Below are 27,643 nucleotides of genomic sequence, written 5' to 3' on the forward strand. Positions count from 1 at the left end.
AGTCTTTCCCACACCTTGCATGACACAAGGAGACAGATGTACTTAGGATGTCTTTATTTGATTTTGTGCATATCTTAATAGAATTCTTAAAGATAAAAAAAAAAGTCAGTTTGAACCTTGCAGCAAAGAAAACATTTCTGAATGTCTAACACACACTTAAAATCATTAGGCCAATTTATCTCTAACATTAAGTACGTATATAAAATGAAATCCTAAGCACATGATATAAAGCGGTCAGATTACTGTAACACTAAACTACAAAGAATTAACATAGGAAACTTTACTGAGCCCAAACACTTTGGCCCCGATTCATTGGACAGTTTTCAGCAGAATTCTGGCATAAAATTGCGCTCGCTGGGGGGATTCATAAGTCTGCAGTCACACAGAGTGACTATAGACTTATCATTTTGGACCGGACAACACCTTTAAAGAAAATGGAATTTTGGGAGGCATTTTTTTAACTTAAAAGAATGTCTAAAAAGGATGTTCAAGCAATGTTGAACCGTCAGGATTCTGCAGCTTCTACGTAACACCGTACATAGTAGACGGCAGAAAGAGTTAACAGTAAATCTGCCAGTGAGCTCTCCTGACTGCAGGATTTGTAACCATTATCTCTCTTTTCCTAAATCCACTTCTAAGCTTATTTATGACCAGTTTGAAGGTTAAAGGGAACCTGTTAGCTGATTCATGCTGCAAATTGGAGCCAGGCTGCGCGATCGCAATCAGGTAGATTTTTCTCAGAAAGACTGTGTTTCATAGAAAATATAGTTTGAAGGTCTATAGAAATAGATGAGGCTAATCTGGTACTTGACCCTGGTTGACTTCTCCATGCACAGCTCCAGGTGATTGACAGGTCTCTCCCATGTGTTTACATCTGGAGATATCGGTCAATCACCAGGAGATGCGCTGGGAGAAGGTAACAGTGAAACATAGAGGCTTTAGGAGCCAAATAGTCCAGAAGGTGTAATGAAACACTTTTAGTCACTAATACTTGCATTTAAGTAATAAAAAAAAGTCCATATCCTCGAAAGGGAATCTGTCAGCTTATTTTTGTTATTTATCCGAGAGCAGCATAATATAGGGCAAGAGAGCCTGATTCCAGTGATGTATCACTTACTTGGCTGCTTGGTGTAGCTTTGATAGAATCCCTGTTTTCTCTTCTGTAGATGTAGCAGTGCTCTGAATACTGAGCTGTGTATAACCCCGCCCACACCCCTGATTGGCAGCTTCCTGTGTACATTAACAGCAAGCTGCCAATTATTGTTGGGAGGCGGAGTTATACAGATTAGCTGGACTGCTCTGCACATGAGACCTAGTCCTGCAGTGATAATCTCCTGCTGATAAAACACTGATTGTATTGAAACTACAACACACAGCCTAGTAAGTGACATATCCCTACAATCAGTCTCTCTTTCCATATATTATTCTGTTCTTTGAGTAAATAGCAAAAATCTTGTGACAAAGTCTGTTTAAGGGTTCATTCAGACCAGTGTATTATACGTACTTGTGCTGTCTGGTCCATGTGAAAAGTCGTCACTAGGAGACGGACAGTGCTCGAACCAATTTTATTCAATAGGGCTGTTTAGATGACAGTTTTCTCACACGGACGAAGCGTCCGTGTGAAAAAAAATTGGTCTCATCCGTATTTTGGGTCAGTTTCGCCTACTAATTCATATGGGTGCGCAAAAAAAAAAAATTGGACCCCATGTGGATGATCCGTATGGCATCCAATTTTTACGGATACATTGCAATTCTTAACATAGGAGATTGTATTTGATTCTGTACATTTGATATGGTTGATGTATAAATACGGATGCAACAGAGATGTAAAATCCGTGCACCTTTTAATGAATCAGGCACATCATAAAAGTGATGTGTTCCTTATGGACTGGAGTAAGATTTGTGGCAGTCCGTCATGAATTAGATGAGCAAGTGTCGCCACGACCCGCCCCGCCGCAGCTCCGGCCATTTTGTCAGACCTAACTAAAAGTCACAAAAATTTTCCGCAACCTTGTGTTGCTCAAAAATTTTGCAATTTTTTTTTAAAGTGTTTTATGCCAGAACTGGTGTAAACACTTTGATGAATCGGGGCCTATATGCTGAGTATTTCACCTCCTTCTTCCAGCATGGAGCTCTATTAAAAATCAAATTCACTTATGAGTATTGTTGAAGGTTAGAACATGGACTTGTGCACACTGTATCTGCTCCCTACAGTTTACTTGCATAATAGAAAAGGTCCTTGCCTATACATCACATACTAAAAAATGGTTTTAGCTATGTAATCAGATCAGCATGATGTAGGGGCTGAGACCCTGATTCCAGTGATGTGTCACTTACTGGGCTGCAAGCTGTCATTTTGATATAATCACTGTTTCCTCTGCTACAGATCTAGCAGAGCTTAGAATACCAAGCTTTGTATAACTCCGCCCACAGCACTGATTGGCATCTCTCTGTGTACACTGACAAAGCTGCCAATCAGTGGTGGGGGAGGAGTTAGGCATAGCAGTTGACTAGGAGGCACCTAGTCCGGTAGTGATAATCTCCTGCTGATAAAACACTGATTTTATTGAAACAGTAACATACAGCCTAATGAGTGACACATTGCTGGAATCAGGGACTCTGCTGCTCTCAGATTACATAGCAAAAGCTGCTGACAGACTCCCTTTAATAGGGTTCTTGTCTTGAGCCAGGAAAGGCCAAAAGAGTGTTGAGCTGGTTATGCATCAGCATTTCTTTCATTGGGGGTTTATGACAATATATGTTGATGCTCTTCCATGTAAAACAGCTCCACTCTTGTCTACAGGCAGTGTGTGGTATCGCATTCTAGCCACCTGTGAGTTAGTGGGGCTGAGCTGCATTACTTCATACAGCCTAGGGGCAAGTGGTGCTGCCATTTATGGAGTAAAGTAGCCATTTCTTACCATTCTTACACAACCACGTTATGGATTGTGTGGTTCATACTCAGGAGCTAAGGTTAGAATTCCAATCAAGCACGAGAAACATTAATCATTTCATAAACACTCTATTCTTATGGATTAAATGAACTAGCGCACACCCAAAACAAAGGTTTTATTCTCCTTTCTCAAAGTGATAAGTAACGACAGACAGACTAAATTATGAAGCTTGTGCTTTAAGCTGGAACCTGACAGCCTTTAGTACGGAAAGGGGCTTTTTGCAGAATCACCAATTATAGTCTTCAGAAAGAGTATTCTTCACCTGTAGAATAAAATGTAACAGAATTGTAAAAAGATGTAAGTAAGAACCATACATTCATGTGTATTTGGCGTTAAAGCGCTATTATCGCACGTGAATGCATCATGCCCTACCATAGAGGTGTGTGACGCCTCCACTCTTCCTGACATTTTTTTGTCTTATGTGAATTAAGCCTGAAAATAATTTTACTCCTTTAATAGTTCATTAAAAGCTATATTCATATGGAGTAAATACACAAAAAAAAAATTAATGGGCAAATTAGTTATTGCATCTGCGCCTTTTTTTTCTAGTTTTCATCAGTTTTTCATTTGTGCCTTATTTTAAATTTGTGCCTTTTTAAAGCTTATATTATATGTTCACTTGTTTTTTTGTTCGTTACTGTTTGGGGTTTCCAGAAGTTTCTGGCTAATTCATCAACTGTGACTTCATAAATAGTCAGGAAAAATATATATCTTTGTACCGTGTTAGCCAGTAGATAGAAAAATATTAAGATTTGAGAGTCCTCAGTGGTTGATACCTTTTAATGGATAACTGAAAATATGGTAACAAATTGCAAGCTTTCGAGACTACTCAGGTCTCTTCTTCAGGCATAGATGCCTGATGAAAAGACCTGAGTAATCTCGAAAGCTTGCAATTTGTTACCATCTTTTCAGTTAGTCAGTGGTTGATACCTTTTAATGGCTAACTGAAAAGATGGTAACAAATTACAAGCTTTCGAGACGACTACTCAGGTCTCTTCTTCAGGCATAGATGCCTGATGAAAAGACCTGAGTAATCTTGAAAGCTTGCAATTTGTTACCATCTTTTCAGTTAGCCATTAAAAGGTATCAACCACTGACTAACTGAAAAGATGGTAACAAATTGCAAGCTTTCGAGATTACTCAGGTCTTTTCATCAGGCATCTATGCCTGAAGAAGAGACCTGAGTAGTCTCGAAAGCTTGCAATTTGTTACCATATTTTCAGTTATCCATTAAAAGGCGTCAACCACTGAGGACTCTCAAATCTTAATATTTTTTATAAATAGTCAAAACATTTTGTTTATTCAAATATACTCCGGTCCCTTTTTTGGGAGTCATTTCATGTATGTCTGAATTCTTTTAACACAAGTATTGCAACAATTTAGCAGAACATGTGACCTTTTTGCGCTAAAAAGTAGCAAAAGAGGTTAAGGACAAAAACAAATATTTTGCACAAAATTAATGAACCACATGCGACATTTTGAAGACTTTGGTGCAAAAGATATCAGCGGAGACCACAAGATAAAAAAAGAAGTCATTAAAAAAACACAAATCATGAATCAGGGCCTATAGTGTATTTTGTTCTGGAATCTGCAGCAAAATATCTGAGAGGCTTCGGTTTCTGCTGCAGACTGCCATGGGTGCACATGAGGTTTAGGCTGGATATACAGTGCTGGCCAAAAGTATTGGCACCCCTGCAATTCTGTCAGATAATACTCAGTTTCTTCCTGAAAATGATTGCAATCACAAATTCTTTGGTATTATTATCTTCATTTAATTTGTCTTCAATGAAAAAAACACAAAAAGAATTGTCCTAAAGCCAAATTGGATATAATTCCACACCAAACCTAAAAAAGGGGGTGGACAAAAGTATTGGCACCCTTTGAAAAATCATGTGATCCTTCTCTAATTCGTGTAATTAACAGCACCTGTAACTTACCTGTGGCACCTAACAGGTGTTGGCAATAACTAAATCACACTTGCAGCCAGTTAACATGGATTAAAGTTGACTCAACCTCTGTCCTGTGTCCTTGTGTGTACCACATTGAGCATGGAGAAAAGAAAGAAGACCAAAGAACTGTCTGAGGACTTCAGAAACCAAATTGTGAGGAAGCATGAGCAATCTCAAGGCTACAAGTCCATCTCCAAAGACCTGAATGTTCCTGTGTCTTCCGTGCGCAGTGTCAGCAAGAAGTTTAAAGCCCATGGCACTGTGGCTAACCTCCCTAGATGTGGACGGAAAAGAAAAATTGACAAGAGATTTCAATGCAAGATTGTGCGGATGGTGGATAAAGAACCTCGACTAACATCCAAACAAGTTCAAGCTGCCCTGCAGTCCGAGGGTACAACAGTGTCAACCCGTACTATCCGTCGACGTCTGAATGAAAAGGGACTGTATGGTAGGATACCCAGGAAGAACCCACTTCTCACCCCGAGACCTTTAAAAGCCAGGCTGGAGTTTGCCAAAACTTACCTGAGAAAGCCTAAAACGTTTTGGAAGAATTTTCTCTGGTCAGATGAGACAAAAGTAGAGCTTTTTGGGAAAAAGCATCAACATAGAGTGTACAGGAAAAAAAAAGAGGCATTCAAAGAAAAGAACATGGTCCCTACAGTCAAACATGGCGGAGGTTCCCTGATGTTTTGAGGTTGCTTTGCTGCCTCTGGCACTGGACTGCTTGACCGTGTGCATGGCATTATGAAGTCTGAAGACTACCAACAAATTTTGCAGCATAATGTAGGGCCCAGTGTGAGAAAGCAGGGTCTCCCTCAGAGGTCATGGGTCTTCCAGCAGGACAATGACCCAAAACACACTTCTAAAAGCACTATAAAATGGTTTGAGAGAAAGCACTGGAGACTTCTAAGGTGGCCAGCAATGAGTCCAGACCTGAATCCCATAGAACACCTGTGGAGAGATCTCAAAATGGCAGTTTGGAGAAGGCACCCTTCAAATATCAGGGACCTGGAGCAGTTTGCCAAAGAAGAATGGTCTACAATTCCAGCAGAGCATTGTAAGAAACTCATTGATGGTTACCGGAAGCGGTTGTTCGCAGTTATTTTGGCTAAAGGTTGTGCAACCAAGTATTAGGCTGAGGGTGCCAATACTTTTGTCCGGCCCTTTTTTGGTTTTGTGCGAAATGATCAATGATTTGATTTTTGCTTCATTCTCTTTTGTGTTTTTTCCTTGCAAGCAAATTAAATGAAGAGAATAAGACCAAAGAATTTGTAATTGCAATCATTTTCAGGAAGAAACTGAGTATTATCTGACAGAATTGCAGGGGTGCCAATACTTTTGGCCAGCACTGTATGTACTGTGCTCAGATTGGAAGACTCAACCCAACCACCAGATCTTTTGACCTGTGCTAAGTGCTCCATATATACCTGTTAGGCAGCTCAGGTTGGAAGACCTGGTTGTCGGGCTGAGTCTTTCGGTCCCAACACAGTTGTGTGAACGTGGTCTTAGCAGTCTACTTATTCAATAGGACTTATCTGTTGCAGATTTCAGGTGGAAGCTGCCCATAAACTACTTCAATAATTGTCATGTCACTTAATAAAGTAGAAAAAGAAAAGGAACAAGCCAGTGAAGACGTCTTTCCATAAAATCTTGAGTATTGCAAATATTTCATTAAAAATTGCAACTTCACATCCATAAAAACAGAGTATTCAACGGCAGACGCGTTTCGGTCAACTTACCTTATTCATGCAATGAATAAGGTCAGTTGATTGAAGCGCGTCTTCCAAGGCTAAGAATCAATGTCCCATAGTTGCACATCTTGCACTTACCATTAATGAGTTATTCATCATACACCATTACTCTGTCTTCCACTCTTCCATCTTCCATCACTGGCTCATTAATGACTGGGGAAAAACACACAGTGTCTGCATTAGATTATTTATTTTTAGAGGGGTTGTCCACCCTCGGTCTCTCCTTCCCAATCAGCATACGTAAAGAGGTGCTGATGTATGACACAAACGAGAGGAGAATGGTATAGAAGCCTCCCATCATGCACAATGATTGACTGAAGTAAACAGTGTTGGACATCCCCTTTAAAGGGAATCTGTCAGCAGGTTTTTGATATGTAATCTGAGAGCAGCATTGAGGGGCTGAGACCCTGATTCCAGTGATGTGTCACTTACTAGGCTGTGTTTTGCTGTTTCAATAAAATCATTGTTTTATCAGCAGGAGATTATCCCTACAGGACTAGTTGTCTTGTGCCTGCTCGTCCAAGCACGCCCCCTCTACTGATTGGCTTCTTTATGAATAGTGTACACAGAAAGCAGCCAATCAGTGGTGTGGGCGGGGTTATACACAGCTCAGCATTCAGAGCTCTACAGCCGAGAAAACTGTGATAGCAAGTGACACATCGCTGGAATCAGGGTTTCAGCCCCTACATCATGATGCACAACAAAAAACTGGTGACAGATTCCCTTTAACTTCACAAGTTATAGCCCAGTCTTCCCTTTCCTGAGTCCCCTTTTGTTAAACCACAATTCCTAACGAATCTCTCTGTGAGCCCCGGTCTGCAGACAATCATACAATATAAAGTCTCATGACTGCAATTGATATATAGGCTGTGATTACCGCTGCAGTCGAGCTTGGCTCGAGTCCTGGTTTCCGGGATTTCGGTGCCATTTTTGTAGACACACCAGCAATATCCTGTGCTCCTCCAGCATTGCATGCGTGAGAATTCCCCGTTGTCATCGCACTGAGGCACAAAGGCACCAGGCATGGTATGTTCTTGGGCTCTCATTTGGCATTGGGTCATCAATGGGGCACCTGGAACACAAAACAGTAAGTGTAAATGGTCCGCTGACATTTCTGATGGCTCCATCGTATTGAGACGACTACAGTGCACATGGGAGACATAAACCAGGAAAATATGGCTGATTTGGGGGTTTATTTTAAATTCTTTTATAGTTTCCTATTTTAATATATTAATATCACTTATAGGATATGGACACCCATTGGGGCAATTTTTTGTTTTAACTTACATGTTGGTATTTGGGGCTAAAAATAATTTTAAAAAAAATTGGCTTCAGCCAGACTTTGCAGTGGTCAAATATCAGAGAGATGATTAGAAAAAGGCTTATAAAAGAGTTACAAACTCTCTTTTAGAACAAGCTCACTGATGGATTGTCAGTTAACTCATTCTGTGGCTGTGATTCCTTGTTTTATTCCTAATAATTAAAGGAGGTGTACCAATAGCTACACTGTGTTCCAAATTATTATGCAAATAATATTTTCTCAGATTTTCCCAAATTACCTATATGAATTGCAGTCATTGTAATTTTCCAGTCAAATAACTATTAGAGTACAATTGAAAGGTTTTTGTACAAACTGCCTATGATAACAGTATATTTTTAAAAAAATAAAAAACTCAAACTGCACTCAAAATGCATGTTCCAAATTATTATGCACAGCAGAGTTTTCAACCTTTTCATTTTAATAAAGAACAAAAAAATGGTCATTTTTGAAATTCTAAGCATTAGCAGGTTATTACAAACTGAAATCAAACAGTTTTCAACTCAAAACTTTATTCTAGGTGATGTTACATTTGCACATAGGACCCCTTGTTCGACAGGAGCTTCTGAACTCTCTCATCCATTGAATTTGTCAGGTTTTGGATGGTTTCTGCTTTAATTGTTTTGCATGAGGACAGAATACCCTCCCAGAGCTGTTGCTTAGATGTGAACTGCCTCCCGCCATCATAGACACGCCTTTTGATGATGCTCCAGAGGTTCTCAATGGGGTTGAGGTCAGGGGAGCATGGGGGTCACACCATAAGTTTGTCCCCTTTTATGCCCATAGCAGCCAGAGATGCAGATGTGTTATGTGCAGCATGAGACGGGGCATTAGCAAGCATGAAAATGATCTTCCTGCGGAATGCACGGTTCTTCTTCTTGAACCATGGCAGGAAGTGCTGTTTGAGAAACTCAACATACATTATGGAGTTCATCTTTACCCCTTCAGGGATCCTAAAAGGGCCGACAATCTCTCTCCCCATGATTCCAGCCCAAAACATTACTCCACCTCCTCCTTGTTAGCGCCGTAGCCGTGTTTGCATGGGGTGTCCATCAACCAGCCATCCTCCACTCCATCCATCTGGACCATCGAGCGTTGCACGGCACTCATCGGTGAACAAAACAGTTTTGAAGTCAGTCTTCATGTATTGTTTGGCCCACTGGAGCCGTTTCTGCTTGTGTACAGTGGATAGAGGAGGTCGACAGGATGGCTTACGCATAGCTGCAAACCTCTGAAGGACCCTGCATCTTGTTGTTCGGGGGACGTTGGAGGCACCAGCAGCTTCAAAAACTTGTCTGCTGCTATGACAAGGCTTTTTTGCCGCTGCTCTTTTAACCTGACGTAATTGCCTGTAGGAAAGAGTCCTCAGTTTTCCCTTATCAGCACGCACACGTGTGTACTGTGAATCAGCTACATACTTCTTGATTGTGCGATGATCAGGATGAAGTGTCTTGGCAATGTTGATTGTAGTCATGCCTTGACCTAAACACTCCACAATTTGTTGCTTCTCAGCAGCCGACACATCCTTTTTCTTTCCCATTTTGGCAGAAAATGTAGGCTGCTTAATAATGTGAGACAGCCTTCTTAAGTAGTCTTGCCTTTCATTGGACACACCTGCCAAACTAATTAGCACAGGTGTCTGCAATTGCTTACAGTGATATAAAGAGCCCTGACACACATCACCATCAATGAGTTTAACTGACAAACAAACAAATTCTTCCCTTATCACTCCTAAACACTTTTTGCATAATAATTTGGAACACAGTGTATATACATATCTCTAATCTGCGACCACTGATTGGTAGCAGCGGTGATAAATTGGAAGAAAGAGAAAGGAAAGTGGGTGGAGATAGGGGCTATGGTCTTGTTGAACAGAGAATTTAGGGGGGGTTAGTGACTTTTTTATTTTACGCTCACCATTGACACATTTTCTTAAAGGGAATCTGTCAGCAGGTTTTTGCTATGTAGTCTGAGAGTGCCATGATGTAGGGGCTGAGACCCCGATTCCTGCGATCTGTCACTTGCTAGGCCATGCTTTGCTCTTTCAATAAAATTAGTGTTTTATCGGCAAGAGATTATCACTACAGCACTAGGTGTCTCTTGTATCCTGGTCCAACTCCGCCCCCACCACTGATTGGCTGCTTTCTGTCATTATACAGTGTATAAAGAAAGCAGCCAATCAGTTGTGTGGACGGGGATATACACAGCTCAGCATTCCGAGCTCCACTAGATCTGCAGCAAAGAAAACTGTGATTCTATCGTAACTGCTGCACCCAGTAAACTAAGTGATACAGCGCTGGAATCAGGGTCTCTGTCCTTACATCATGCTGATGTCAGATTACATAGCAAAAACCTGCTGACAAATTCCCTTTAAAACAGACATCTGTGTAAATTATTATTTATTCTATATTAACATTACATAGTAGACTTAACATACACAAGACATGTACAGATACAAGATACAGGAGGAGGACAGGGTCCAGCCCAGACGAGCTTACAATAGAAGTCTATGGTGTACTTCCAAAAACATCTGGCCTCTCATGAAATATGTGGTGGGGAATGAGATTTTGAGCCTGACGTGTTTGCTACAAAGGATTCCACAATAGACATAGGAGGGAACATATATTCACCACTCGGGGTTTCATCGATAAAACGGGGCACTGATTCGGTTGAGTAACTGGTAGAGGCATAAACCAGGTTTCCACTTCTTCCAAACTCAACAGGTAGAAGGTCCCTTTCCTGCGGTACACTGGCTCCTGAAGAAGAAAGTGTGAATACTATGAAATGTCATGGACAGAAGTGATGCGTAACCCTTGTGTTACATTGTACTGGTGACCAATATGGGGGATGAGTTGTCAATTTTTGGGCTTCTTCGTAGAGGACTCCTGGTTTATACATCTACCGGGAATGTGGCCAACATCTAAACTAATGTTAGAAAGAAATGACCACCCACAAAGTATTCTGCCCTACACTACACACTGCACATGGTCCCCAGGTCCATCAGCCACATCGGCAGTCCGTGGCTGCCAAACCAGAGCCCTGAGAACCTCTTCCTACCTGCCGGCATCTCCGGTGCCTCTTCCGATTTGCACGCCAGCAGGTAGAAGGAGGCTGGTGGACCCTGGTCCCTCAGCCACAGACTACCAATATGGCTGCCTGACCAGGGTCTTCTTTTTGCTCATCATCTAACTCCTGCCTTTCATAGTGATCCATATTACCTTTCTGTACCTCCACATGCCATAGATTTCATGCAATGGCAGATGAAGGTTGTCTCTCACACATTCATGTGGAATCCATGAAAAAAATTGTGGAATCTAAAGTTCCATCTGACACCATGTTCACTCTCATAATATTTTAAGATATCTCCATAATACTGTGCTGTATAGTGGCATCACAGGGCAGCACTGGGAGTGGCTACATAGCTACAGAACCATACACATATACAGTTCTGCCATATGTGCCCCATTACTGTACCTCTTGTACCGGTTTATGACACAGAACCCCATTACAGCAGCTATTTTTCACTTTCTGTAAACGTTAGAGTTGTGGATTTGGTACCTTTGCTAGTATTGGAATTTGGAGTGTTTTCTGGTCCTTTGGAGCTCTGCACTAAGTAAAACAGATACCACTGCTGCATCCAAGAGTCAAAGAGCTAAAGGATGAAGAAACAAACATTATTATTAGTCTTGTGTTAATCATACATGGGAGGAAAACACAACATTATGGCTTATTACACTGAATTGGTCGGTCCATTGGTAATTTTATGGAAAAGGAATATAAAGATTATGGACGTAAAAGCACTTTCTCTTGGCATGTTATGGAACACATAAAAAAGCATATGGTATTTAAAAAGGACAAGTTTGTCAATTTCCAACTTGTTAACGAGAATCTGTCAGTTGTAATGAATATGTATATTTGTTTCCCCTAATGTAAATGCTGCTGTTTTCCTGAATCCGGCGATGTTTTTGTTTTGTTCCTGCGCCTCCCCATTCCTGAGATATGGCCCCATCTTCCCTATAGGTATAATGCAGTATTGCTAGGCAAGTGGGTGTGGTCTTCAACTGCTCTTCATGGGAGTATTCTTAAGGATCACACCTCCTTGACTAAGAAGACTAGATTCATATACAGAGAAGAAAGGGCCATATCTCAGGAATGGAGAGGAGCAGGAACAAAAGAAAAACAACGCCGGATTCAGGAGAAGAGCAGCATTTACACCAGGTAAAAATAAAAACATATTTATTTGAAGCGACAGGTCCTTTTTTAAGAAGATCCTTTGATACTGGATTCCCAGCATTAGCTGTAATCTGTGAGGAAACCTGGAAATAATTGTATAATTTCCTATAGCGCCACCACAGGAGAAATAAAGCATTACACAATGTTCATTCCAATCAACAGGTTCTCTGTGTAATGAAGGAAAGGTTAGGGTCCTCATAGAGTAAGAGATACTCTATATAGGTGGTCACAGGCAGAAGAGGGCCCTTGTGCAAGAACAGTTTATGGGCCCCTCTTTGTGCCTGGGACAAAAGCTACTCGCTGCTGTGGAGGTAAAGTAGGTCCCCTGACCTCTTAGGCCCCTATGCAGGTGCACAGGTTGCACCAATGATATGTCCACCTCTGAACCGCTGTCCACTTTGGCAATCGGATAAAGATCTTGCACTCATAATTCCCCGACACAGTATACAAACTTGGCTTTTCTAAACTAGACATCCCCTTTAAGCGGTTCAGGACCGCCCACTGTACATAAACGTCGGCGCTGCCCGGGCTCTGTGCAGCGCCGACGTTTAAAAACGGTGGGTGGTCAAGCAGCGCTCAGGACCCCCAGGGTCCTGCTAGCGCTGCGGTACCGGTTCAGAGCGATAGCTCTGACATGTGGCATCATGGGGACCTGAATGGATCAGGTCCCCATGATGTTAACCTGTTCCTATCTTCTAGATGCCGCGATCCATAGCGATCGCGGCATTTAAAAGATAGTAACAGCTGGTGGTCGGCGATCGGGACCCCCCACATACCTCAGGAGCGGCGGGGATCCCGGTGCTGTGACCTCTGACATCATTGAGACCTGATTGGCTCAGGTCTCGATGATGTCAGCGTCACACCAGCCAATCAGAGAGATCACCAGGGAAGTTTATTTTAGCAACAAACTTTCCCGGGCGATCTGCCTGATAAATACACTGTTTCTCCTCCGATCTCAGTGAGAGAGCAGAGGAGAAACAGTGTGACAAGAGCTGTGTCAGCCTTGCCACTGTGAAAGTAAAAAAAATAAAATAAAAAAGAAAGTAACAGTTAGGGTTAGTGAGTCTGTCAGATCAGTCAGTCCTGTCAGATCTGTCAGTCAGTCAGTCCTGTCAGATCTATCAGTCAGTCAGTCCTGTCAGATCAGTCAGTCAGTCCTGTCAGATCTATCAGTCAGTCAGTCCTGTCAGATCAGTCAGTCCTGTCAGATCAGTCAGTCCTGTCAGATCTGTCAGTCAGTCAGTCCTGTCAGATCTGTCAGTCAGTCAGTCCTGTCAGTCAGTCAGTCCTGTCAGATCTGTCAGATCAGTCCAGTCAGTCAGTCCTGTCAGATCAGTCCAGTCAGTCAGATCTGTCAGTCTGTCAGTCCTGTCAGATCAGTCCAGTCAGTCAGTCCTGTCAGATCAGTCAGTCAGTCCTGTCAGATCAGTCAGTCAGTCCTGTCAGATCAGTCAGTCCTGTCAGGTCAGTCAGTCCTGTCAGATCAGTTCAGTCCGGTCCGTTCAGTCCAGTCAAAAAATATAAAAATAAAATGGCCCGTCAGACTTATACCGCAGAAGAGGTGTATGCCCTGCTGTGTTCTGACACTGATGACAGTGCAATGTCAGATGGAGATATGGATTTTGAGGGCTTTAATAGCGGCGACACTGAGAGCTCAGAAATGAGCAGTGATTCTGGTCCATCCTCAAGCCCAAGGACCAGTACAGCAATAGGGGCAAATAGCGCTACTGGAGAAACGTCTCCAAATCAGTGAACACTGCCCAGTACAAGCGCTGTCCCTGCTACCAGTGAATTGGCGCACGCCAGTGTACAAGGGGCGTTGCCACGTGATCTAGCATTTCCCAGATGGGAGGCTTCGGATTCGGCTGCTCCATTCAGCCCTGATTTCAACGCCACTCCTGGTATAAATGTGGAGGTGGAAGATTTTGGACCAATTCATTTTTTTACAGTTATTTGAAAAAGTTTGGGCACCCCTATTAATCTTAAGCTTAATGTTTTATAAAAAATTGGTGTTTTTGCAACAGCTATTTCAGTTTGATATATGTAATAACTGTTGGACACAGTATTGTTTCTGCCTTGAAATGAGGTTTATTGTACTAACAGAAAATGTGCAATCTGCATTCAAACAAAATTTGACAGGTGCATAAGTATGGGCACCCTTATCAGTTTCTTGTTTTAAATACTACTACCTACTTTTTACTGACTTACTAAAGCACTTTTTTTGCTTTTATAACCTCATTGAGCTTTGAACTTCATAGCCAGGTGTATGCAATCATGAGAAAAGCTACTTAAAGTGACCATTTGCAAGTTGTTCTCCTGTTTGAATCTCCTCTGAAGAGTGGAATCATGGGCTCCTCCAAACAACTGTCAAATGATCTGAAAACAAAGATTATTCAACATAGTTGTTCAGGGGAAGGATACAAAAAGCTGTCTCAGAGATTTAACCTGTCAGTTTCCACTGTGAGGAACATAGTAAGGAAATGGAAGAACACAGGGACAGTTCTTGTTAAGGCCAGAAGTGGCAGGCCAAGAAAAACATCAGAAAGGCAGAGAAGAAGAATGGTGAGATCAGTCAAGGACAATCCTCAGACCACCTCCAGAGAGCTGCAGCATCAACTTGCTGCAGATGGTGTCACTGTGCATCGTTCAACTGTACAACGCACTTTGCACAAGGAGAAGCTGTATGGGAGAGTGATGCGAAAGAAGCCGTTTCTGCAAGCACGCCACAAACAGAGTCGGCTGAGGTATGCAAAAGCACATTTGGAGAAGCCAATTTCTTTTTGGAAGAAGGTCCTGTGGACTGATGAAACCAAGATTGAGTTGTTTGGTCATACAAAAAGGCGTTATGCATGGTGGCAAAAAAACACAGCATTCCAAGAAAAACACTTGCTACCCACAGTAAAATTTGGTGGAGGTTCCATCATGCTTTGGGGCTGTGTGGCCAATGCCGGCACCGGGAATCTTGTTAAAGTTGAGGGACGCATGGATTCCACTCAGTATCAGCAGATTCTTGACAATAATGTTCAAGAATCAGTGCTAAAGTTGAAGTTACGCAGGGGATGGATCTTTCAGCAAGACAATGATCCAAAACACCGCTCCAAATCTACTCAGGCATTCATGCAGAGGAACAATTACAATGTTCTGGAATGGCCATCCCAGTCCCCAGACCTGAATATCATTGAACATCTGTGGGATCATTTGAAGAGGGCTGTCCATGCTCGGCGACCATCAAACTTAACTGGAATTGTTTTGTAAAGAAGAATGGTCAAAAATACCTTCATCCAGGATCCAGGAACTCAGTAAAAGCTACAGGAAGCGACTAGAGGCTGTTATTTTTGCAAAAGGAGGATCTACTAAATATTAATGTCACTTTTCTGGTGAGGTGCCCATACTTATGCACCTGTCAAATTTTGTTTGAATGCAGATTGCACATTTTCTGTTAGTACAATAAACCTCATTTCAAGGCAGAAACATTACTGTGTCCAACAGTTATTACATATATCAAACTGAAATAGCTGTTGCAAAAACACCAATTTTTATAAAATATTAAGCTTAAAATTAATAGGGGTGCCCAAACTTTTTCATATGACTGTAATTTGTTTTTTACAGACAGCTTGCTAGAGCATATTGTCGTGCAAACAAATTTATATGCATCCCAATTCATAAGCCAGAATCCCCGATCTTACTATGCTAGGGCAAATTTATGGACACCAACTAATGTCCCGGAAATAAAAAAAAATTTAGGACTTACATTTGCCATGGGGCTTGTTAAAAAACTGAGCATTCGATCCTACTGGTCCAACCACCCTGTTCAAGCCACCCCTATGTTTTCAGTCATTCTGCCTAGGACCCGATATGAAATGCTCATGCGGTTTTGGCATTTTAACGACAATAGTCAATGCCTGCCCAAAAATGCCCCAGAACATGACAGGTTATATAAAATTAGACCCATCATTGAAAATTTGTCAGAAAAATTCTTAAGGCTCTACACCCCAACACAAAATATTTCTATAGATGAGTCCCTTGTAAAATTCAAAGGAAGACTGCACCTCAAGCAATTTATCCCATCTAAAAGGGCAAGGTTTGGAATAAAGCTCTATAAAATGTGCGAAAGTTCAACCGGATACACATCCGCTTTCCGCATATATGAGGGGAAAGATAGCCAACTAAACCCACCAGGATGCCCTACTTATCTGGGGACATCTGCAAAAATTGTTTGGGAGCTGATAAGTCCATTTTTTCAAAAAGGCTACAATCTATATGTGGACAATTATTACACCAGCATACCCCTATTTAAAAGTCTGGTTGAACACAACTTGTGGGACCATTCGTAAAAACCGTCAGGGGTTTCCACAGCCATTGGTCAACCAAAAGTTCCAAAAGGGGCAGTCAGGGGCTGTACGCAACGGAGAGCTGCTTGCCCTGAAATATAGGGATAAGAGGGATATTTTTGTCCTCAGCTCGATCCACACAGATGCCACAAGGGCCACTGTAGAACTAGGATCCACCACTCCGAAGCAAAAACCTGTGTCAGTCATTGACTACAACAAACACATGGGGGGTGTGGACCTTGCAGACCAGGTTCTACAGCCATACCAGGTATCAAGAAAGTCCTATACCTGGTATAAAAAGTTGGTTATTTGTTTCAGGTGGCCACATACAATTCTTTTGTGTTGTACAAAAAAGCAGGAAATTCAGATCCTTTTCTTGATTATCAAGAAAAGGTAATTGAAAATCTTGTCTTTCAAAGTGTTAGCCCCGCTCATCCATTAGAATCTGAGGATGTGAAAAGACTCACTGAGCGACATTTTATTGCACTTATTCCAGCAACGGAAACAAGAAGGAACCCCCAGAAAAGATGTCGTAAATGTACTAAGAGAGGAATGAGGCGTGATACCCGCTACTATTGCCCACAATGCCCATCATTGCCAGCCTTATGCGTCACTGACTGCTTTAAAATCTTCCACACAGAACCACGTTTTTAAACTGTAAAAATGTATCCCAATTTGTCATTCAAACATTTGGTTCATTTAGTGAATGACATAGAGCTCACTTAATTTCCAGGGGGGGTTCTCCAGAATCTAAACCTTCCATGGCGTGCTTGTTTCTGGAAATCATCCATCGAGTTAAAATGGTCACTAAACCCATAGATGAATTCCCAGAGGGGTGTCATTTCCAAAATGGGGTCACTTCAGGGGGGATTCTTTAGCTCTGGTACTCTGAAAAGTGCCAGAACAGCATAATCCCCCCTGAAGTGACCCCATTATGGAAATGACACCTCTGTGGGAATTCATCTATGGGTTTAGTGACCATTTACCTACTTATTTTCCCACCACTAGATTAATTTATACAGAGGAGTAGATTGTAAAATTCGGTCACTTGTTGTGGGTTTCCTCTGTTTAGGCACCTCAGGGGCTCTCCAAATGCAACATGGCGTCCGCTATCCATTCCAGTCAAATTTCCATTCCAAAAGTCAAATGGCGCTCCTTACCTTCCGAGCCATGCCGTGCGCCCAAACAGTGGCTTTGCACCACATATGGGGTATCAGCGTGCTCAGGAGAAATTGCACAACACATTTTGGGGTCCATTTTTTCTGGCTGCCCTTGTGAAAATTAAAAATTTGAGGCTAAAGTAGCAGTTTTGTGTTAAAAATGTGTTTTTTTATTTTCACCCTTCAACATTATAAAATTGTGTGAAGCCCCTGGGGGTTCAAGGTGCTCACCACACATCTAGATAAGTTCCTTGAGGGGTCTAGTTTCCAAAATGGGGTGACTTGTTGGGGGTTTCCTCTGTTTAGGCACCTCAGGGGCTCTCCAAATGCAACATGGCGTCCGCTATCGATTCCAGTCAAATTTCCATTCCAAAAGTCAAATGGCGCTCCTTACCTTCCGAGCCATGCCGTGCGCCCAAACAGTGGCTTTGCACCACATATGGGGTATCAGCGTGCTCAGGAGAAATTGCACAACACATTTTGGGGTCCATTTTTTCTGGCTGCCCTTGTGAAAATTAAAAATTTGAGGCTAAAGTAGCAGTTTTGTGAAAAAAAGTTAAATGTTCATTGTTTTCTTCCACATTCCAAAAATTCCTGTGAAGCACCTGAAGGGTTAATAAACTTCTTGAATGTGGTTTTGAGCACCTTGAGGGGTGCAGTTTTTAGAATGGTGTCACTTTTGGGTATTTTCTGTCATAAAGGCTCCTCAAAGTCACTTCAAATAAGATGTGGTCCCTAAAAAAATGTTTTTGTAAATTTTGTTGTAAAAATGAGAAATCGCTGGTCAACTTTTAACCCTTATAGCTTCCTAACAGAAAAAAATTTTGGTTCCAAAATTGTGCTGATGTGAAGTAGACATGTGGGAAATGTTATTCATTAACTATTTTGTGTGACATATCTCTCTGATTAAAGGGCATGAAAATTCAAAGTTTGAAAATTGCAAAATTTTCAAAATTTTCGCCAAATTTCCGATTTTTTCACAAATAAACGCAAGTGATATCGAAGAAATTTTACCACTATCATGAAGTACAATATGTCACAAAAAAACAATCTCAGAATCAGGGGGATCCGTTGAAGCGTTCCAGAGTAATTACCTCATAAAGTGACAGTGGTCAGAATTGAAAAAATTGGCCCGGTCACGAAGGCAAAAACAGGCTCTGGCGCGAAGTGGTTAAACAATGGATTTAGTTATTACAAACTAGTCAATCTAACACAACGTGTCCAATTTGCACTCACCATCCATTCCTCATAGCTCAAAGACCTCCGCAACTTCCTGAGGTTGTCCAGGATGGTGCCATTGAATGTTGGATATTTTCTCAAAGGATTCCCGAACTACAGTCAACAGGGAGACATGTAAGAGATAGGGTGAGACAGAAGAAACCCTATTTTGTCCCCTTTTTGGTCTTCAAACATATCATGACATGTCCAGTTGTGTCAAAGATCAGCTAAAAAAAAAAACCCTAAACTTACTAATTTCTTCAAGGGGCTTTCCAACCTTAGCAAAAATTTCATTTTAGTGCTATTGAGAGAAGCGGATGAGAATCTAGTCGGCATGTGACCATCCACCCAAGAGGGGAATCCTGACAGGGTGAGCATTGCACATTGTCACGATTTTGCAGTCTTCTATCGTATACCATTAGTGCACAAATTTCTGCTGAGTTGGTCAGTTCTTAGTATCTATTTGGGAAAAGATGGCCAACATTATCCTGAAGAGATCACCCAGTAATCTGAGACCTCCGAACAGGAAATCATTCCAGCTCTGAAAGTGTGGGCCATACCAGACGCATCCTCTAGGGGCGCTATAATGGCATCTAATAAGTCACATGTAGTAGCCGCCACTTACCAGGAGCATGTATTCTGCAGCATCCTCAATACTGTTGCTGCCCATTGCCTTTTTTTCCAGTTTCTGCGAATATAAAGCAAAATTGACTGGCCCTAATGTAACTTTTAATGTGGGGTTCCCTTAAACATCCTAATAAAGGTGAGTGAAACCTCCCGTTTCAAGTACAGAAACTCTTTCATAGCTGTCACAGATCTCTTACTGGTCTGCATCACTAGTGACCTCCTTGTACAGTCACTCACTTTTCGAAGGAAGCTGCTCTTGGAACAAAAGGTGTTATTTTACTGGTGCCTAGCTGACCCAAAAATGTTTGTGACCTACCAAGGAAAATATAGCTTATACTGTGGTGGAAAATGCTTATAATTACCTGTTGGGATCCATCATCATCACTAAAAGCCAGAGGAATATTGAAAGTTGCCATTCTCATTTTTGGTCGATTTTGGGAAGGAGCTGAATATAGTGTCATTAGAGGCAGAAAATGAAAAGAAAGTTTTATTATCTTTAAATGTGATATCACATAATTATCTTTCCTGCCTGCATAAATTATTAGAGAGGATTAGAAACCTTCTGCTAACTATTTAATTATTGCATAAAGGTAACTAACACAATTCTGTTTCCCTGTAGCCACCACTAGAGGTCGCTTAGTAATTCTGTATGCAGTAAGCAGCTCAGCTCCCTCTAGTGGTGGCTGTAGGCAGGCAGAATTTTATTATTAATTACAAACATATCTATAATCAAATATTCTTAAAATAATTAGGAAAATTTTCCAACTATTTAAATTAAGTAAAACTACTGACGTGATCCAGGAAGTTTTTTAATCATTTCGTTCAGCTTCATCTCCTTTGTTGTCGCGTCCAGCTCACTGATCTGGCTCTGCTGTTGAGTGATGAAGTAGATGGACACCGCTTGGCCGGCGATGAGAAGTGCGACAAAGATGGAGAGGAATGGTACAACTTTTCCTCTGTTACATGTCATAGCACTGGAGAAAAAAAAAAATTAAATACCCGGTCATGAGGAGAGCAATAAAAGCAGCACTATATATAATAGATTGAGATAAAACTGGGATCTAGTACAAGTTAGGTCAATCAATGGTGTGTTTCATAAATGTTCATACAGAAATTCCCTGTCCACCCATCTGGAAATGTTCAGAGGGGGAGGAGGGGGATGTAGCTTCAGTGTCTCCGCCTTTGTCAAACAGTAAGAGAGGAGGAGGAGCATTCAGGGGTAATCTGATAGGTCAGGTCACACTGTTAAAGGGGTTGTCTGGTGAAAACAAGTTATCCACTATAATTGCACACCCCAGTGTTTACCCCGAGGAAAGTCCCTAATTGATGCTTTTTTTTTGCAAAGATAGGTAATCTTAAGATTAAAAAATTGCAATTCCAGACAACACCACCAGGTGTCACTGTCCAGGGATGTTCATTCTGAGCGGTGTGCAGTAGCTAAGAATCAGAAAAAAGAGGTAGGGGAGAGGTGAAGCGTTATGCTGTTCACGCTGGTAACATAGATGGATCCGTTGCTGTAATTAGAAACCAGTGGGTGCCGTACCTGCTGGTGATTGCAGCTGACATCCTATGACTAAGGGCGTCCTAGTACGCCAGAAACGCGTCAGGTGTTGAGATTTTTTAGCTTTTAATGGACTTTTAACTTGTTTCAATACATTTTTATCCAGTCGGTTGAGCCCACTCAATACACAGCGGGTGCCGGCTGTGTTATGCAATGGGCACCTACATCTAAGAGCACTCTGTGTGACTGCAGACTTGTGAATCCTCACAGTGCGCAGTGTGTGTGATGTCAGGATTCTCCGACGCCGACCAGACGTGTGCAGCCTCGCGAGGTTGGATACAATATAGTCAGAATGTGGCCAAAACTATGCAAATCATATACTCGCAGTCACATGACCACATGACCACCCGCTCCAGGTGCCAGAGAATCCTGACATCATACACACTGCGTGCAGTGAGAATTCACAAGTCTGCAGTCACATAGCTATGGGTCACCTCTACCCAGCGACTGCTGATGTCACTCCCATCAGCCAATCAGATGGACTATTTTATTTATTTTTCCACTTTTCTAGAACCTTGTGTATTACACATAGAACGTGCAGATGCCTCTTAAAGGGACACCAAATTAATATAGTTTTATTCATTTTTTTTATTACTTTTTGTACAAGAAAAATTACTTTTTTTTTGGTTCTCATATTGTAAGAGCCCTAATTTTTTTTTTGTTGTTCAGGCCACTGTCAGGCTTCCCTGTTGCCATAGCAACCAACGACACCCTGAGATAGTGCTGCAGGGTGCCAATGGGCTGACAAAAGGAGTGATCTCCCTTTGTCAGATTTCTCACATGTCACTGTCACTTCTGCCATTAATCAGACGTAATATCATCCAAATTTTAGCTTTATGACTTTATTAAAATAAAATCAAAAACATTTTATTCTTTGAGAAGCAACAAAAACTCATTTATCTCTATGTCCCCGAAATCTCTGTACAATAAAGAACGAGCTTCGAGATGCCTCTGCCCGGCAACTGGTGACATCACGCAATCCTAGGTGTTTAATTGGTTGAATAATTAGATATTATTTGCACATGCCCTTTATGCTAATAAGATCCTGTACTTATGTAACGCCTCATTAGCCTCAGTTTCGGGAGATGAGATATCTATTGTTATAAGGTCCTAGTACGGCCTTGTTCAGACACCACTGATTTTTTACACACGCAAAACAAAAAAAACAGTCTGAGTGGTTTAGATCAGATTTCCATCAGTGTTTGGTCAGCGGCAGTTTTTACCATCAGATTGTGTATATATGTGTGTGTGTTTCTGTGTGTATCAATCTCCCGCCCTTTATCTTTCCCTATCTCTCTCTCACCTCTCTCTATCCCTTTTCTCCCTTTCTCTCTTTCTTCCCTCTCTCTCCCCCTCTCTCTTCCTCCATCTCTTCCTCCCTCTCTTTGTCTCACTCTCTTTCTTTCCCTCCCCCTCTCCCTACCTCTCTCTCTTCCTCCCTCTCTTTCTCTCACCCCTCTCTTGGTCTCCCTCTTTCTCTCTCTCGCTCTCCCTCTATAGCTCTTTCCTTCTCTGTCCCCCTCCCTCTCCCTTTCCTCCCTCCCTCTTTCTTTCCCCCCTCTCCCTTTCCTCCCTCTCTCTGTCTCCCTCTCTCCCTTTCTCTCCCTTCCTCTCTGTCTCCTTCCTTCCCTCCCTCTCTCTTTCCCCCTCTCCCGCCCTCCCTCTCTCTCTCTCACCCTGCCTCTCTCCCTCACCCTCCCTCTCTCCCTTCCTCTCTCTGTCTCCTTCCTTTCCTCCCTCTAACTTTCTCCCTCTCTCTCTCTCTCACCATCTCCTTCCCTCTCTCTCTCCCCCCATCTTCTTTCTCTCTCTCTCTCTCTGTGTCTCCCTCCCTCTGTATTTCTCCCTCTCTCACGTCTCCCTCCCATTTCTCTCTCCCTTTCATCTCTCTCTGTCTCCCTCCCTTTCTCTCTCTCTCCTTCCCTTCCTTTCTCTCTCTCTGACTCCCTCCCTCTCTCTCTCCTCCTCTCTCCCTCTCCCTCCCTCTCTTTCTCTTTCCTTTCCTCCCTCTGTATTTCTCCCTCTCTCACGTCTCCCTCCCATTTCTCTCTCCCTTTCCTCTCTCTCTGTCTCCCTCCCTTTCTCTCTCCCTCTCTGTCTCCCTCACTCTCCCTCTTTCTCTTTCCCTCCCTCTCTGTCTTTCTCTCCCTCCCTGTCTCTCTCTCTCCTCCTCCTTCCCTCTCTTTCACTCTCACTCCATCCCCTCTCTCTCTGTGTTTGTGCATGTGTGTATATCTATCTATATCCAGATATAATTTCTCTCTCTGCAATGTGGAATGTTTTTCTTGTCTGCACAGTAAACCTTTGACAATCTACCGTAAAATATGTGCTGCAAACTACTGTGTGTGGACTCAGCCTTACTTTCTGGAGTATTTTACGCCTGGCACGTTGGTTTGCGGTGGTAAATACTGAGGGTTTATTTATTATGACGGCTTATAAATCACCAACATGTTGCATGACTCTGGACACAGATTGTAATTTCTCCTATCAGTCCGCAGTGGGGCTGACAACCTCGTATAGGACACAATGTATATATGAGGCGGACAGATTGTGGCCGCTCCAGCAGAGGCCGTGCTGCCATAGACATCAGAGCGGTATCGCAGGCTCCTGTCCTCCGCTGTATCATGTTCTACACTAGGTCTGCGTCGCTGCCTTTGACGCTTGTGAAATAACAAACCCTGAAATGAGATGTTTGTTCTTGAAATAGTATCTACAAGCATAAAATGTAGAGACGGCTCATTTATTTTTGTTATATTAGAATCTGGTACTGAGGTAGGGGGTTAAATAAAAACTCTGGGGCAACATAGCAAAGGTTCGAATTGGTCTCGGCCGCCAGCACAGCAAATCATTGGCTCCCTGAGATTGCTTTGTGAAGACCCAATGGGATTGCAGAGGGAGCCCTCCATCTGTCTAACCACTTAGATATCTTGGCTGCTGCTTGCCACGACATCTAAGGGGTTACTCTGCTGTGATCAGAGCTGGCTCCAATAGCAAAACTTACAGGGTTGTGTCTGCTATGTAAAATAGCTGAAACCCTCCAGGTATGGAGTAGGTTCATCACGTGAACCAGCTCCATTCAGCTCATCCCGACTTCTACCATACGTATACGGGGTATGTAGGGGGAAGTCAGCAGAGGCCAGGCAGAGGGTGAGACCACAGTCCCGTAGTGTACCGCCATTCACAGTGCACCACTGGGGTCATGTATAATGATACTTATATCCCTGGGGGGCTGCTGGCCACACAAGCCACATTTGGACTGGTCACATACACCAATCCCTATTTTCATATATTGTGCTGTTTCACCTTCTAAACTAATCCTAATTAAAGTAAATGGTGCTGAGCTGCAATACCAGGTGCAACCTATAGACAAGAGTGGCGCTGTTTATGAAAAAAAAAGAGCACAAGCTATTATACCGTCAATGGACTACTCTCATAGACGGTATTAATGGTGTTCAGGAGAGGGTTAACTTCATTCTGTTAATTGACATAAGGGACATGACGCTGCATAAACATGCCATACAACACTGCCCTCAGGGTCAAACATCAGCCAAGCCCATTAATATTAGATGTGGGGGGCAAGTCTCGGCTGGCACCCTTACTGATCAGTTATAAATAGGCAGAAATCGGTGGGTTCGGACGACTTTCCTCTAATGTATATGGGGGCCTGAAGGAATTAAGAATTGGAAGACCCCGTTAATAATTATAAAATGCATATTAGTGATGTAGTATTAAATGTATATTACAATATTGATACATTTAGTGAAAAATATAAAGCAAATCACTTGGAAATAAAAGCGAAAGACCCCGAAGACCAAAACAATTATAAGCTTCTTCAGGGGTGCATATACAATTGGTGAAACCTGTGCAGCAGCACAGGGGTCCAAGAAGTATGGAGGCCGCTTCTACCTCTAAAGCAGGTGGAGTTGTGCATTATGAGGAGCTATTGGGTTTCAAAGGGCCCATATACTGTCCGTGCACAGGGGCCCCTTCTGTTTGTGTCATCCTCCTGAGGTGCTGATCTTGGTGGCGTTCAGTCCAGTCCCTAGCTTTGCTTTGCTCCAGTGAACCCAAATATTACCCTGTCGCCCATATCCTTAGGGTGTGTTCCCACGATCAGGAATAGCAGCGATTTGGATGCAGCTGACCTGCGCTGCATCCAAAATGTTGCGTTCCACATTACAAAGACCGTGGATGGGATTTATAGAAATCTCATGCCCACTGTGCTGTTAATTGACGCTGCATAAACTCACCCACAGTGCGGGTTGACGAGCCGCAGCATGTCAATCATCTGCAGCAGGAAAACCTGCTCTCTTGGCAGAAAAGCAGCAGTGTCAAAAACGCTTTGCTTCCACCACAGAAGCATGAACACAGGTTACCAATGCAAGACATATGTGAAACCATATTAACCAGAATTACAAGTGTAACAGTGGAGGGAGGTGAATTGGTCGGGAATAGTTTACCTAAGACACTGGCAGAGCATTGAGTTTGTAGGACACTATTTAGTTTCATACTTTGGTCTGCCATTGAGTTGCTCAGGGATTGTTCAATTTCACACGTTGGTCCGCCACAGGTATTGTTCAATCTCACACCTTAGTCAGCTAATGTTTACTGTCTACGCATCACTAATTTAATTAAACTGTCCTAATCCTAACTGCCATCTCTGGAGACCAAGACTAGATGGTAAACTTGGGAAAATCACAAAAATAAATGTGTTTCACATACTGCTGTACTTGTTTTTTTTCTTACTAAAAACGCTGCAAAACCTGGTGCCTGCGTTTTTTTTCAGTGTTTTTTCACCACAGATTACTTTCAATGGGTGAAAAGCACTGAAAAAAACGCTGAAAGAAGTGGCATGCTCTACTGTGCAAAAAAACATGCAAAGCACAAAATACTGAGGACAAAAAAAAAAAAAGCAAGCTGTGTGCATGAGATTTCCAGAATCTCATAGACTTTGCTGGCACTGTAAAACGCAGCTGAAAATTTGCATAAAAAAAAAAAACCGCTGAAAAAACGCCTAGTGTGAACATACCCTTATAGTTCTGCATTCTGATATGAACCCATGCAAAAAGACTCCTTTTCGGACCCCTTATGACACAGCAGAAATTTAGACTGGGGAATTTTCACATTTTGTCAAAGTCATGATTTAGGGAAAAAAATATTCAAAGTTTATTTTAAGTATAAAGTTGGTAACTTTTATGTAAAGAATGAGGAGTTCATGGTTTTGGAACCACGGTTCAGCAAGCTGCTTAGATACAGGTGTACAAAACTGACGTGTCTAGGAAAAGTACGGAAGAAAGTAATCCTAATCCATTTTAATATCTATCATCTATGTTATTTCTTTTATCTATCTGGTTATATCTATCTTATATCATATTTTATCTATATATCTGTTAACCTTCTGTCTGTCTAATATCTATCTTCTATCTATGTTATTTCTATCAACTATATTATCTATCATCAATCTATCTATCTATCTATGTTATTTGAATCCACCTGTTTCTACCCATCCATCCAATATTTATCTTCTATCTATTTTATATATATATATACATATATATATATATATATATCCATCCATCCCATATATATCTATCCCATATTTGTCTATCTATGTCTCAAAATGTTTGATTATCTCCCACATTTGGAACCTTCAAACGGAACCCGAGAACTCATGCTGCAACTTCCCACCCACCCCAACCTATTGTTTTCTTCCCCACTCTAGCTTTGCAGCACTATGGCCCTGGGTTCAAATCCCACCAAGGACAACATCTACAAGGAGTTTGTATGTTCTTCTTGTGTTTGTGTGGGTTTCCTCCAGGTTCTCCGGTTTCCTCCAAAGACATACTGATAGGGAATGTAGATTGTGAGCCCCAATGGGGACAGTGCCCATAATGTCTGTGAAACGCTGCAAAATACGATGGCGCTCTATAAGTAAGTATAATAAATAATATATATGTATGTCACCCCTTTAACATATATACAGCACCCTGGAATTAAGGGTTCTTTAAAAAGAAATAATAATGTATCTATCTACCTCATATATACATATAAGATACATTGTCATACCGTGGTTCCCTGTCGCCCATCGTGATCACGTCCTCGGCCGGCATCTCGTTCTGCACCAGGTTCTGGGCTTCCTCGGCCATCTTCTTCTGGTGTGTTGGACGCACTGATTTAATCGCCGCACTGACAAATATCTAAAAGTGGATAAAATCTCCTGCAAGGACCAATGAAGCCTCTTAGGAAGTGAAAGTGACTTAAAGATACTTTATAACAAGACACGAATTGGAAATACCCGGAGAAGAAGAATATTTTTTTCTTGGTCGGAGTCCACATCTAGACTTCTGATTGGCTACAGAACGGCATCACTTGTTGCCGGGCAGACAGGCAGTCTTGGTGTGGGACTTTCTCGTTCTCTCAGAGTGTGTACTGTATACGGGGGAAGGGAGCTGTGTGTTGTATACGGGGGAAGGGAACGTTATACAAGAACAATCTCCGGCTCTAAACCTAAAGTCTGCACCGGGGCCGTGTATATAAAGAG

At 42.1% G+C, this 27,643-nt stretch overlaps 1 protein-coding gene across 2 annotated transcripts; it reads right to left on the reverse strand.

The window, feature by feature from the left end:
• Positions 1-39: 39 nt before the first annotated feature.
• On the reverse strand, positions 40-27,421 carry CD74 (CD74 molecule). Of its 2 annotated transcripts, XM_073649801.1 has the most exons (10): positions 27,169-27,421; positions 20,334-20,515; positions 19,904-19,986; positions 19,540-19,602; positions 18,933-19,028; positions 11,531-11,624; positions 10,603-10,728; positions 7,532-7,726; positions 6,733-6,807; positions 40-3,216 (listed from the first exon to the last, which is right to left on the reverse strand). In XM_073649801.1, exons 1-9 carry the CDS (start codon positions 27,246-27,248, stop codon positions 6,743-6,745), a joined length of 984 nt encoding a protein of 327 aa, XP_073505902.1. In that variant the 5' UTR covers positions 27,249-27,421; the 3' UTR covers positions 40-3,216; positions 6,733-6,742. The 2 variants fall into 2 exon arrangements, with proteins under 2 accessions (XP_073505902.1, XP_073505903.1); XM_073649802.1 differs by lacking the exon at positions 10,603-10,728.
• Positions 27,422-27,643: the final 222 nt, after the last annotated feature.

This window comes from Phyllobates terribilis, unplaced genomic scaffold (assembly GCF_046119375.1).
Source record: "Phyllobates terribilis strain yellow unplaced genomic scaffold, ASM4611937v1 Scaffold_10__3_contigs__length_209671492, whole genome shotgun sequence".
NCBI lineage: Eukaryota > Metazoa > Chordata > Amphibia > Anura > Dendrobatidae > Phyllobates > Phyllobates terribilis.